This window comes from Rhinoraja longicauda, chromosome 7 (assembly GCF_053455715.1).
Source record: "Rhinoraja longicauda isolate Sanriku21f chromosome 7, sRhiLon1.1, whole genome shotgun sequence".
NCBI classification, from domain to species: domain Eukaryota; kingdom Metazoa; phylum Chordata; class Chondrichthyes; order Rajiformes; family Arhynchobatidae; genus Rhinoraja; species Rhinoraja longicauda.
In genome coordinates, this window is record NC_135959.1 from 74,070,247 (window position 1) to 74,085,303 (window position 15,057).

A 15,057-nucleotide genomic window follows, 5' to 3' on the forward strand; every position below is an offset into this window, starting at 1 on the left:
TATATATATTTCATCAGTCATGCACACACTTCTCAGCACATGGTTCTCCCTATCATAATCACTGTTCTCTCACATACATTTCATTAGGGCCTACCCATACACATTCACAATCAGTGACAATAGACAATAGATGCAGGAGTAGGCCATTCGGCCCTTCGAGCATACCGTCCGAACAGGTCCACGGATGATGCGGTCTCCCAGGTTCTGCACTCATTTATCTCTCTCATCTGGACAGCCAGGGGGCTATGTGAGGATGCTGTTCATTGACTTTAGTTCAGTATTCAACACAATAGTCCCCAGCAGACTGGCTGAGAAGCTGCTGGAACTGGGGCTTAGCACCCCTCTGAGTGCCTGGGTCCTGGACTTTCTCACCACCAGGCCCCAAGTGGTCAGGATGGGGGAACACACATCTAGCTCCCTCACCCTGAACATAGGATCCCCCCAGGGTTGTGTCCTTAGCCCCCTACTGAACTCCCTGTACACACATGACTGTGGGGCCAGGTTCAGCTCAAACTCCATCATCAAGTTTGCTGATGACACTGTGGTGGTGGGCCGGATCTCCAACAACGATGAGAAGGCCTACCGGGAGGAGGTGGCTGATCTGGCACTCTGGTGTCAGGACAATAGCCTCCTCTTGAATGTCACTAAAACGAAGGAGCTGATTGTGAACTTTAGAAGGGCTAAACATCCAAGGACGTACACGCCACTGGAGATAAATGGGTCTACTGTGGATAGGGTGAGCAGTTTTAAATACTTGGGAGTCCGCATCACAAAGGATCTGACATGGGCAACGCACATTGCCGCACTGGTGGGTAAGACAAAGCAGCGCCTTTACCGCCTTGGACAGCTGAGGAAATTCAGAGTGTCTCTGAGGATCCTTCATTGCTTCTACTCTGGGGTTGTAGAGAGCATCCTGTCCGGCAACATTACAGTCTGGTTTGGGAACAGCTCTGCCCAGGTCAGGATGGCCCTGCAGAGAGTAGTGCGTTCGGCAGAACGCACCATGGGAACTACACTCGCCCCCCTGCAGGACCTATACATCAGGAGGTGCAGATCCAGAGCCAGCAACATTATGGGGGACCCCTGCCACCCCAGCAACGGACTGTTCCAGATGCTACGGTCAGGCAAACGCCTCCGCTGTCACGCTGTGAAAACGGAGAGGATGAGACGGAGTTTCTTCCCACAGGCCATCAGGACTGTCAACTTTTATAACTCCAGACTAAATTTTTGTCTACACTATAGTAACTTATTAACTTTATTTATATGCTGTAACTGTAATTCTTTTTTGTGCACAATCCACAGGCATTGCCACTTTCATTTCACTGCACATCGTGTATGTGTATGTGACAAATAAACTTGACTTGACTTGACTTGAGCCAGCACTGTCATTTACCGTGATCATGGCTGATCATGCACAATCAGTACCCCGTTCCTGCCTTCTGCCCATATCCCCTGACTCCGCTATCGTTAAGAGCTCTATCTAACTCTCTCTTGAAAGCATCCAGAGAATTGGCCTCCACTGCCTTCTGAGGCAGAGAATTCCACAGCTTCACAACTCTCTGAGTGAAAATGTTATTCCGCATCTCCGTTCTAAATGGCCTACCCCTTATTCTTAAACTGTGGTCCCTGGTTCGGGACTCCCCCCAACATTGTGAACATGTTTCTTGCCCCTAGCGTGTCCAATCCCTTAATAATCTTATGTTTCAATAAGATCCCCTCTCATCCTTCTAAATTCCAGTGTATACAAGCCTAGCCGCTCCAGTCTTTCAACATACAACAGTCCCGCCATTCCAGGAATTAACCTCGTGAACCTACGCTGCACGCCCTCAATAGCAAGAATATCCTTCCTCAAGTTTGGAGACCAAAACTGCACACAGTACTCCAGGTGTGGTCTCACTCGGGCCCTGTACAACTGCAGAAGGACCTCTTTGCTCCTATACTCAACTCCTCTTGTTATGAAGGCCAACATTCCATTGGCTTTCTTCACTGCCTGCTGTACCTGCATGCTTCCTTTCAGTGACTGATGCACTAGGACACCCAGATCTCATTGTACGTCCCCTTTTCCTTTCTTGACACCATTCAGATAATAATCTGCCTTCCTATTCTTACCACCAAAGTGGATAACCTCACACTTATCCACATTAAACTGCATCTGCCATGCATCCGCCCACTCACACAACCTTTCCAAGTCACCCTGCAACCTCATAGCATCTTCCCCACAGTTCACACTGCCACCCAGCTTTGTATCACCTGCAAATTTGCTAATGTTACTTTTAATCCCTTCATCCAAGTCATTAATGTATATTGTAAATAGCTGCGGTCCGAGCCTTGCGGTACCCCACTAGTCACTGCCTTCCATTCTGAAAGGGACCTGTTAATCCCTACTCTTTGTTTCCTGTCTGCCAACCAATTTTCTATCCATGTCAGTATCCTACCCCCAATACCATGTGCTCTAATTTTGCCCACTAATCTCCTATGTGGGACCTTATCGAAGGCTTTCTGAAAGTCAAGGTACACTACATCCATCGGCTCTCCCCTGTCCATTTTCCTAGTTATGATTTCCCCTTCGTAAATCCATGCTGACTCGGAACGATCCTGTTACTGCTATTGAAATGCTCCGCAATTTCGTCTTTTATAATTGACTCCAGCATATTCCCCACCACCGATGTCAGTCTAACTGGTCTATAATTTCCTGTTTTCTCTCTCCCTCCTTTCTTAAAAAGTGGGATAACATTAGCTACCCACCAATCCACAGGAACTGATCCTGAATCTATAGAACATTGGAAAATGATCACCAATGCGTCCACGATTTCTAGAGCCACATCCTTAAGTACCTTGGGATGCAGACCATCAGGCCCTGGGGATTTATCAGCCTTCAGTCCCATCAGTCTTCCCATTTATTTGGGAGTCTTTTGCAATTTCTCCTGTATTCGCTTCCCCTTTAACTCCATCTTTATACTCTCAATTTGTCAACCCCTCCCCCCCCACTACTTAGTTTAAACTCACACTTGTAGCACTAGCAAACCTGCCTGCCAGAACGTTGGTCCCCCTGCTGTTAAGGTGTAACCCGTCCCTTTTGTATAGGTCACCCCTACCCCAGAAGAGATCCCAGTGGTCCAGAAATCTAAATCCCTGCTCCCTGCACCAGCCCCACAGCCATAGATTCATATCCCCTATCTCCCTATTTCTGCCCTCACCAGCACGAGGTACAGGAAGCAATCCAGAGACAACCACCCTCGAAGTCCAACTTCTCAGTCTTCTTCCTAACTCTTTAAACTCACGTTGCAGCACCTCCTTCCTCTTCCTCCCGACGTCGTTCGTGCCCACGTGTACAACTACTTCCGGTTGATCGCCTTCCCTCGCTAGGATGTTCTGAAGCCGGTCCGTGATGTCTTGAACCCTGGCACCAGGGAGGCAACAGACCATCCTCGAGTCTCGCCTGCTGCCACAGAATCTCCTGTTCGCACCTCGGACAATGGAGTCACGCACTACTATGGCTCTGCCTGACGTCGGTCTCCCCAGTCGAGTCTCCTTGCCAGGATTGGAGCCGCCAACCTGTCCGCCGCTCAGACCGGAAGCGTCTTCTGCCCCGACAGTTCCCAAGAGGGTGTACCTATTTGCATTAGGCACAGGGGTCTCCTGTAGTCCATGTTTACTCCCCTTTGTCGCGGTCTCCCACCTTTGCTCGTCCTGGATCCTTGGCGAAACAACCTCAGGAAACTCTCGTCTTCCCGGATGGCCCTGAGGTCATCCAGCTGCTTCTCCAACTCCAAAACATGTCCATTCAGGAGCTGCACCTGGACACAATTCCTGCAGGTGCAGTTCCCAGAAGCACCACTACGTCCGTAGGTGTCCCTACGTTCCCACATCCTGCAGCTAGCTTTAGACATGAATAAGGAACATTGCTACCAGAGTTTAGTTTTGAATTTAACATATAATTGAGGGGGTCGGTGCAATATAGTGCGAACCCTTGCTTTTGTGAAAAATGAGTTACATGCATTAACACGATCCTTACCCACCACCCTACAACCTGTAAAAATTTCATATTTAAATTCAACCGATAATTTGGTCAAATAACATAGGCTCCTTCTTGTTTTTTTTGGTGATTTATGGATTTTTCAAATGTGAATATCTCATGACGACACATTTGTGAGTTAGCAGTATATTGCACCAACCCCCTCAATTTTAAATCATTCAACAACGAACTTCATAAACAAGGATAACACTTTTTATTTCTGTCATTCACGGTAAGATTTACATCATTTTGTGTGCGAGAATATACAGGGTTGCACAGTTTTGCATATCAGCGAACCAATGAAAAGATCAGGTCCTGATTTATACCAGCTCTTCACCTTCGCCCCCTTGTCAGAAGAAGGGTCCCAACCTGAAACATCACCCATCCTTTTTCTCCAGAGATGCTGCCTGACCCGGTGATTTACTCCACCACTGTGTCTATTTGAATTGGATTCATGCTTCTGTACCACATCAGGCAGCATTGGTCATTTTAGTGGCTGTCAAGGGTTTTTAACTAATCAATTCACCAATTCAAATTTTCTTGGCTCCAAGTATAAAGTTAAATGTCTTTTCAATTATATTGTGGATACAGTAGAGTTCTATGTTTGCAAATGCCTAATCTCTGCTTCCATGACTTTTTAAAATGTAGGACAAACAAAAAGAGATACTGCTCGTGGAGGAGAAATTAAAATTAACGGAGAAAGCAAATAAGAACAGTTGATTAAATATGATTAATTGGCCTGATACAGACAGAGTGGATCTCTCATTCAAATATTCCATCAGTGACATCCAAAGTTTAAAGATCACGAAGCAGCAACTCTTCAAGAAATAGTTATAAATGTTAACTATCAACTTATCCAAGAAGTTGAACAAAAATAATTGTTTGCAAACATTTTATATACGAAGAAATCGCAGAGAGTTGTGAACACTGCCCTGTCTAGCACACAGAATCTGCTTCCTAAACTGCCGTTGAAATTTACCCATGACCTACTATGATTTTTAGGGTCGAGTGGTCTATCTTGCTCCTCTATCTTTGATACTAAGTGCTGGTGAACCGAGAAATCTTGAGTCCAAGTCCATAGTTCCCTGAAAGTGGCAATGACCGGGTTAACCACAGGGTGGCGCCAGCAATTGCTGCCTCGCCAACAGTCTGTCTGTTCTTTCCTTCTTGGTGTTTTAATAGTATGGTATTTGTTAATTGTATGTTTTTAGCGTTCTTTAGCTTGTTTTATGTGGGGGGGTGGGGGTTGGAGGGGAGGAGTTAGGGGAAACTTTTTCTAATCTCTAACCTCGACGGAGATGTGATTTTTTTTCCGTATCGTGTCTCCGTCCGCATTGCGGCCTGACATCAAGGAGTTGGCGGTCTTTGCTGTACACCGTTTTTGAGAGCTCCACCGTGGTCGCCCGCGGACAACATCATGGAGCTTGCGATCCCTCTGCCAGGGATCGACCTCGGAGCTCCAACCACGGGTGCTTGCGGACTTAACATCACGGAGCCAGAGACCTGGGTTTGATTGTGACTGGGGGTGCTGGATGTATACAGTTTGTATCTTTGTCCTGTGACCTCGTGGATTTTCTCCAGGTGCTCTGGTTTCCTGCCCCTGCTCCAAACATGTACAGGTTTGTAGGATAATTGGCTTTGGTGAAAAAAATTGTAAATTGTCCCTGGTGTGTAGAATAGTGCTGGTACATGGGAGGATTGCTGGTCAGTGCAGACTTGGCCGGTCAAAGGGCCTAGTTCTGCGCTGTACCTCCAACGTCTATAGGTATATATCAATGATTTGGTTGTGAATGTAGGGGATAGGATTAGTAAGTTAGTGGAGTTCTTGAAAATTGGTGAAGTTGTGAATAATCAGTAAGGTTGTCTAAGGCTGGATCATATGGAAGCATTGGCAGACAAAATTGAATCCTGATCAGCATGATTCAGGATGCATCTAGAGAAGTCAAATATATGTATCTAGAGAAGTCAAATATATCAGTGAATAGCAGGATATTACTTTGTTGATGAACTCTTATCCTGCCATTCAAATCTATAGTTCCCTGAATAGGTCAGGACAAAGGATAATAGAGCTGGTAAAACACAAGTTAGGGCCACGTAGCATTGTGAGTAGTTCTGGTTGCCGCACTAGATGTACTGTGGGGAGTGCAGAGGAGATTCGGCGTGATGTTACCTGAATTGGAGGACTTTAGTTATCTGGGAGAGAATGGATAGGCTGAGCTTGTTTGCCACAAACAAAGGAAGTTGAGAGGTGACCTGATAGAAGTATATAACAATATGAGAGGCCTAGATAGGGTATGCAGCCAAAACCCTTTTCCATGGGCATGCCGATTAAAAGAAATATGATAGTTTTAAGGTGAGAGGTAGGAGTTTTAAAGTGGTTTTAAGGGGGCATTTTTATACACAGCAGTAATATCTGAAACATATTGCCAGGTGAAGTGGTGAGCAGGTTCAACTGTTGAACTGGCATTTAGATAGGCACTTAGATGTTCAACTGGCATTTAGATAGGCACTTAAATAGGCAAGTCACAGAAGCTTACAGCCCTAATGTGGCTAGTTGGGATTAGTGTAGATGCATGGATGTGATCTGTGAATGGCCCATTTCTGTGCACAAGATTCTGACTTGAATCACACAAGGGTGGTAAGGATGAGCAAGTGGTAAGGATGGCAGGTCCTTGGCAGAAGTAACTGTCTGCACTTTTATAATAATCCTTCATCTTCATGGTAATAATATACTCATGGATTAATTGAAATTGATTTTCAATTTGCAATTTCCTCGTCCCGAAGCAGAACTAGTGTTTTTGCACACCATTGTGAATCTATCAGTGATGGTCACATTTCTTTGTGTTGAGTACCTTTATTTTATTTTTATTTTTAATTTGTAGGTATGGGTACAGTTTCCTGCAGCTGAAAGACAATTATATGGAGCTTGAGAATACAGAGGCTGAAGTTGAAAGGTATGGGATTCATAACTTGAAATGGAATAAAAGATTTAGAAAACAAATTATATTTTTATGGAGTGTGTGTAAAGTAGGTTATAGAGTCGTACAGTGTGGAAAAAGGCCATTCAGCCCAATGCCCACACCGATCAACATGTCCCTTCTACACTAGTCACACCTGCCTGCATTTGGCCCACTAAACCTGTCCTATCCATGTACCTTTCTAATTATTTCTTAAATTTTGAAATTGTCCCTGCCTCAACTATCTCCTCTGGTAGCTCATTCCATACACCCACTACTCTTTGTATGAAAAAGTTAACCCTTAGATTCCTGTTAAATCTTTCCCCATTCACTGTAACCCTATGTGCTCTGGTTCTCAATGAGACACAGTACTGGTTTTGTAATTGTAATTAATTTATTAGCCAAGTATGTGAAAACATACAAAGAATTTGAATTGCCATACGGTCATACCAAAAAAGCAAGAAGACACACAACTACATAAAAATGACATAAACATTAACGTAAACATCCACCATAGCACACTGTGATGGAAGGCAATAACATATTATCTTCTTCCCTCTTTCCCTCGATGAGAGACAGCACTGGTTAATGAGAGACAGCACTGGTTAATGAGAGACAGCACTGGTTAATGAGAGACAGCACTGGTTAATGAGAGACAGCACTGGTTAATGAGAGACAGCACTGTTTACACTGGGCAATTTTCCATAACTTTTTCAAATTCTTTCCATCGAGGTCTGGCCAGAAAATATGCAAGATTCGTTTAGTTATGCAGCATGGAAACGGATCCTTCGGCCCAACTTGTCCTTAGCGACCAAGCTGGCCCATCTACACTAGTCTCACCTGCTTGCTTTTGACCTATATCCTTCTGTCCAAATGTATTTTAAATGTTGTTACAGAACTTGCCTCAACTACCTCTCCTGGCAGCTTGTTCCAGACACCCAATCCCCTCTGTGTGGGGAAAAAAAATGTCCCTCGGGTTCCCTTTGAACCTTTCCCCTCTCATCCTCTGGTTCTTGATTTCCCCAACTCTGGGTAAAAGACTGTGTGTGTCTCCCTAATCTATTCCCCTCATTATCTTATACCCTCTATTTGATCACCCCTCAGCCTCCTGTGCTCCAAGGTTCTAGTCTGCCCAACCACAGCCAGGTTCCCCAAGTCCTGGAAACATTCTTGTAAATCATCTCTGCATTCTTTCCAGCTTCACATCTTTTCTTCAGCAGGGTGTCCAAAATTGAACCCAGCACTCCCAATGTGCCCCACCATTGTTTTGTACAACTGTAATATAACATCCTAACTTGTAAACTCAATACCCTGACTGATGAAGGCCTATGTGCTGAAACCCTTCTTGACCTTGAATGAATGAATGAATGAATGAATGAATGAATGAATGAATGAATGAATAGATACTATTATCAGACGTGACAAATCACAGTGATATCCTTTGTTTTGCATACCCAAAGATTGCTGTGCCCTCCATTGTTCTTCCTCTCCCCACCCCCCACCCCCCATCCCTCTCTCCATGACTCCATGACGGTGGTTCCCCCACACCGGGTCCTCCTTTCTCCTTGGCAGTGCGTCTACCGGCTCCCACGTAGATCAAGCTTTGCACTCTCCCTTGTAGGGCCCTCCACATATTGCCTGCACATTCCTGAACATATTTGGCAAATTCCATTCCATCTAAACCTTTTGCAGTATGACACCCCTGTCTACACTGGGGACTTAGGAGAATTTAACTTTCCCAATGACAACCCTATTAATCTTGCAGCGGCATGCAATATTAAAGGCATATTTGTTTATTTAATTCTCAATGAATATTTGGGGGCATATAGTTTACTCCCAACAAGGTGATCATCTCCTTATTTCTCAGCTCCACCCATGTAGCTTCACTGGATGAACCATCTGTAATGACATTTTGGACTACTGCCTTGACTTCCTCCTTAATAAATAAAACAGCACCCCCTCCTCTTTCATGGGATATACACTGAAATGGAAACATAAATATATTCTAGTTTCCCACAGTATCCTTAGATATATCTGATCAGGCCTGAGAGATTTAGTTATCTTAATAATACGCCTTAGGATGTCCAGCACCTCCTTGATAAGGGCCAAATGGAGGCAGGTGGGAGAGCATAGATGGGCCATATTGGTCAGCATGGACAAGTTGGGTCGAAGGGCTTATTTTTATGCTGTATGACTCTACGATTGCAGAGCTTCGGAATCTCATTATCTCATTGATCAAATTCTCTTCTTCCTAAGGTATGAATTACTGGAGACATTGAGTTTTGACTCCGTGAGGCGTCGGATGAGCGTCATTGTTCGATCAGAATCGGGTGAGTGGAAGGATGGAATGTAGATGTGCCTGATTGGATCAGAAATGATAAGGTTTGTGTTAATCTGTGGAACATGATCAGTGTTTTACAAGCGGGGTTCCTGGTGCGTTTAGGACTCCTGTCCATAGGCCATGAACTATCTATTGTTATAAGAAAATAACTGCAGATGCTGGTACAAATCGATTTATTCACAAAATGCTGGAGTAACTCAGCAGGTCAGGCAGCATCTCGGGAGAGAAGGAATGGGTGACGTTTCGGGTCGAGACCCTTCTTCAGACCCTTCTTCTGAAGAAGGGTCTCGACCCGAAACGTCACCCATTCCTTCTCTCCCGAGATGCTGCCTGACCTGCTGAGTTACTCCAGCATTTTGTGAATAAAACTATCTATTGTTGATGGGTTGTACCCATAAGTTATACGAACTGTCTGCAGATACTGAAGTAATTTTTGCCTTATTGCCTGTTAACTAGGTGAAATAATAATGTTCTGTAAAGGGGCTGACTCATCGATTTTTCCCCGAGTGAAGGATGGGAGGCTGGACCTAGTGCAACAACGAGTGCAGCATAATGCAGTGGTACGTGAAGACAACAGTGCCCATAACATTGGGTTTTGTAATGTGACTTCTCATATGGGCATGCTTTGTCCAGCTTAACTTTCCAGCTTATTGCATAAGATTAAATCATGAACATTGAAGGAAAGATTCAGCTTTGTTTTCCTAGGGTTTGTAGATTATTAGTGTTTTATGGCTTGCAGGCATTCTTTAATCAAACCGATCTTCCGAATCCATTGACATTGCAGGGGAAGGGGTGGAGGGGCTGCCATTGTAGGGGACCAAGGAGTATACCTGGAGGACAGTCATTCCATCTTCAGCTTCCTGATCTTTGATTGAAAGATTCTTTTTGTAGTATAATTCATTAGAAATGCCCACTTTGGACAATGTTTTGCCACATTTAGTAGAGCTTCCGAGCTCTATTTTGTTGGTTACATCTGTGTGCATACAGAACAGAGCATCTGTTTCAAAGGTGCAGTTTTCACCATCTCCTTCCGATCAATTTGTCCCCAAACAGATTTACCATCTGATAAATGACTTTGACTGATTCCCATTAGCAAGGAGGCAGCGTGGACTGTGTGGAGTGTGGAGACTCGGAGACTCGGACTCCAGAAATGATCTTTTTCCAGTTGTAATGCCCCGCCTATATCACAGGGAGATAGAGCCATGGTGTCATAGAGCACGGAAACAGCCCAACACGCACATGCTGACCAAGATCCGCATCTGAGCTAATCCCATTTGCCTATAGGTGGCCACATTCCTTGAGACCTAGCTGGAGAAATGTTGTTGATAGCAACAAGTTCACTCTGAATGAAGGCATGACATTGTCATTGTGAAGGTCTTGTGAGTGCAGAGAAACTCCCTGCTCTCTGCAAGTACGATCTTCACACAATGAGACTGATCGCTGATGTATTTTGTCACTCTGAAGCCTTGCATTTCTTATTTACATTTTGGTTTCAATTTCCAAACTGTTGCAAGATTGCAAGTTGTTTCATGTTACAATTGAAATGAACAAAATTGATCAAGACTGTTAATAAGCTTGAACGTTGCTTCTGGATGTTGAAGTTGTTTGAACATTTGCAGATGCCAAATATGCTTTAATCTTGTAATGCATGCAGGATTTATTTACTCTGGTTGCATCAGGACTGTTGCAGTATTGAGTGGAATTTTATTAATTTTAGGAAGGACTGCGAACATTATGTGTGGGCTGTAAAGTTCTGACCTGTGAAAAGTATGAAGAAATTCACACACTCCTTCAGAACGCAAAACTCTCCCTCCATGAGCGGGATAGGAAGCTTGCAGAAGCTTATGATGTGGTTGAAATGGACCTGGATTTGCTGGGAGCAACAGCTGTAGAGGACAGGTTAGTCATAAAGAGATTGTTATATAGAATGGAAACGGGCTCATCGACCCAGGTTGTCCATGCCAAAGAAAGTGCCTTCTTAAACTCGTCCCATTTACCTGTATTTGGTCCATATACCTAGAAACCAGTACAAATGTCCTTTAAATGTTGTAATTGTACCACCACTACTATATCCACAGTAAACTCATTCCGTGATATCCACCACTTTCTTGGGAAAACCATGCTTCATGGATCTCTTTAAATCTTTCCCCTCTCACCTCAAACCTTTGCCCTCTAGTTTTAGACTCCCTTATCCTAGGAAGAGAGACTGACCATAAACCTCTAAGGTCTCCCCTTTTCTTCTTTGCTCCAGGGAAAATAATCCTGCCCTACGTAGTTTCTCCTCATAACTCAACCCTGCTTGTTCTGATGACATCCTTGTGCATCTTTTCTGTACCCTCTCTCGCTTAATCATGTCCTTTGAATATTGGCTGCAGTACTGTTCACCAAACAATACAAAGTGCTGTCTCACCAACATATACCGCAGGTGTAACACGACAAACCTACTCTTGTACTCGGGACTCTGATGAAGGCAAGCAGCCGGCACAGCTTTTTCACCACTTCCATGCCTTTGTCACTTTAATAGGATTTATTCAATGGTTTATAGACAATAGACAATAGGTGCAGGAGGAGGCCATTCGGCCCTTCAAGCCAGCACCACCATTCAATGTGATCACGGCTGATCATTCTCAATCAGTACCCCGTTCCTGCCTTCTCCCCATACCCCCTGACTTCGCTATCCTTAAGAGCTTTATCTAGCTCTCTCTTGAATGCATTCAGAGAATTGGCCTCCACTGCCTTCTGAGGCAGTGATTTACAACTCTCTGACTGAAAACGTTTTTCCCCATCTCCGTTCTAAATGGCCTAACCCTTATTCTTAAACTGTGGCCCCTGGTTCTGGACTCCCCCAACATTGGGAACATGATTCCTGCCTCTAACGTGTCCAACCCCTTAATAATCTTATATGTTTCGATAAGATCCCCTCTCATCCTTCTAAATTCCAGTGTATACAAGCCTAGCCGCTCCAGTCTTTCAATATATGATAGTCCCGCCATTCCGGGAATTTACCTAGTAAATCTACGCTGCACGCCCTCAATAGCAAGAATATCTTTCCTCAAATTTGGAGACCAAATCTGCACACAGTACTCCAGGTGCGGTCTCACTAGGGCCCTGTACAACTGCAGAAGGACCTCTTTGCTCCTATACTCAACTCCTCTTGTTATGAAGGCCAACATTCCATTGGTTTGTTATTGTCACATTTACCAAGATACAGTTAAAACAGTGTGTGCCATTCGTCCAGTGTAAGACAGCACCAAGTGGGCAGTTAGAACATTACAGCACAAGAACAGGCCCTTCGGCCCACAATGTCTGTGTTGAACTGGTGCCAAGACCAACTCTTATCTGCTTGTACATAATCCATATCCCTCCATTCCCTGCATATCCATAGGCCTATCTAAAAGTCTCTCAGACGTTACTGTGGTATCTGCCTCCACCACCACCACTGGAGCCGCATTCAAGGCACTCATCACCCTCTGTGATAAAAGGTCGCCCTGTACATCTCCTTTAAACGTTGCTCCTCTCGCATTGTATTGTAGGAAAAAGCTACTGACTGCCTGTCCTAGCTATGCCTTTTATATTGTTATATACATCTGCCAGGTCTCCCCTCAACCAACGACCTTCCAGAGTAAACCATCCAAGTCTATCCAAGCTTTGTCAGTAGCTCAGGCCTCCCATCCATATAATCAATTCTCCGACCAATGAAAGCAAGCATACCATATGCCTTCTTTACCACTCTGGCCACCCATTACAGGAAAGATGTGTAGGCTTTGGAGAGAGTGTAGAGGAGGTTTACCAGAAAGCTGCCTGAATGACAGGGTTTCAGCCTCAGGGAAAGGTTGGAAACTGCCTTGCAAATCTGGTCTTTCTGGGCCATTGCTGTAATATTCAAAATGTCAAACTTCTTCCTGGTAAAGATAGAATATAGAACAGTACAGCACAGGGATAGGCTCTTCTGCCCACAATGTTTGTGCTGAACATGATACGCATCTGCCTGTACATGACAATAGGTGCAGGAGGAGACCATTTGGCCCTTCGAGCCAGCACCACCATTCAATGTGGTCATGGCTGATCATTCTCAATCAGTACCCCGTTCCTGCCTTCTCCCCATACCCCCTGACTCCGCTAGGATAAGATCCGATAAGATCCCCTCTCATCCTTCTAAATTCCAGTGTATACAAGCCTAGTCGCTCCAGTCTTTCAACATATGATAGTCCCGCCATTCCGGGAATTAACCTAGTAAACCTATGCTGCACGCCCTCAATAGCAAGATTCACAGCCCTCTATTCCCTGCACTTTCATGAGCCTATCCAGAAGCCTTTTAAATGCCACCATCCTATCTGGGTCCATCGCTACTCCTGGCAGCTCGTTCCAGGCCCCCACCACCCTCTGTATATAAAAAACTTTCCCCGCTTATCTCAATGAAACTTTCCACCTTATAACTATGCCCTCTACTGTTGGACATTTACATCCGGGGTTAAAGGTTCTGACTATCTACTGTATCTATGTCTCTCAGAATTTTAAACCCTTCTATAAAGTCTCACCTCAATATCTGACATTCCACAGAAAACAATCCATCTGTCCAACCTCCCCCTGCAGCTGAAACCCTCTAATCCAGGTAACATTCTGGCAAACCTCCTTGGCACCCTGTCCAAAGCCTCCACATCTGTCCAGTAATGGGAAAAACCAGAACTGCAAATATATTCCAAATGCGGCCTAACCCAAGTCCTATGCAACATGACTTTGTTAATTTCCTTCCCACCTCCAATGTTCATTGCAAATGTACTTTCCCAGATGTCATCTGTCATGATCATCCTCATTCCTTCCCTGTCTGTACCTAGATCTTGATTTCTGTCTCTGATTCCTGTCCTTGGCCATGCACTGCAGTGCTCCACACGAATTCCACTTTGTAACACCCTTCCATTTTCCTCTTTTACTTTTCCTCGCACCATCCCCTCTTCATCCTCCACACTGCAGTCCTCTCTTTAACCTGTGATCTCCACTCCCTCAAAAGCAGGAGATCAGGAAAAGAATCCTACAGCACAGATTGTTTTGAGCTTTGCGCATTAAGATATATTCAACCCAGAGAGTTGGGAATTCACCCAGAGATTTGTGGAATCATCCAGAGAGTTGTGAATTCTCTGCCACAGAGGGCAGTGGAGGCCAAATCACTGGATGGATTTAAGAGAGAGTTTGATAGAGCTCTAGGGGCTAGTGGAATCAAGGGAGTTGGGGAGAAGGCAGGCACGGGTTATTGATTGTGGACGATCAACCATGATCACAATGAATGGCAGTGCTGGCTCGAAGGGCATAATGGCCTCCTCCTGCACCTATTTTCTATGCTTCTACGTAACTCTGGCTAATAGGTGCTAGAATAAGCCAACGGTTTACCATGAGTCATGGTTTGGCTTACCTGATATTAAATGAATTACAATGCCTGTTGTTTTTAAATTTGCAAGGCAAGCAGGAAACAATAAATATAACCAAAGTACCCGTTACTTCTCTCCTGAGATGCTGCTCGACCTGCTGAGTTACTCCAGCATTTTGTGAATAAATACCTTCGATTTGTACCAGCATCTGCAGTTATTTTCTTATATACTAACCAAAGTACCAGACCATATGTGCCCACCCGCCCATATCCCAACACATACACGCATTAACAAATTATGGAAATCAACGAGAAATCTCTCTGCCTAAATATTGGTTATCAAAACACATATGTGCATTTTTTAATCTTTGGCTATATTTTG

The 15,057-nt window shown here is 44.5% G+C and overlaps 1 protein-coding gene across 8 annotated transcripts in view; it reads left to right on the forward strand.

Moving 5' to 3' along the window:
• atp11a (ATPase phospholipid transporting 11A) overlaps positions 1-15,057 on the forward strand; it is a 134,439-nt gene that overhangs the window by 53,477 nt on the left and 65,905 nt on the right. For all 8 annotated transcript variants that reach the window (XM_078402883.1, XM_078402884.1, XM_078402885.1 and 5 more), the window contains exons 15-18: positions 6,898-6,969; positions 9,229-9,302; positions 9,770-9,873; positions 11,031-11,212. In XM_078402883.1, coding sequence (XP_078259009.1) covers positions 6,898-6,969; positions 9,229-9,302; positions 9,770-9,873; positions 11,031-11,212 — 432 coding nt within the window. The remainder of the gene's footprint in view (positions 1-6,897; positions 6,970-9,228; positions 9,303-9,769; positions 9,874-11,030; positions 11,213-15,057) is intronic.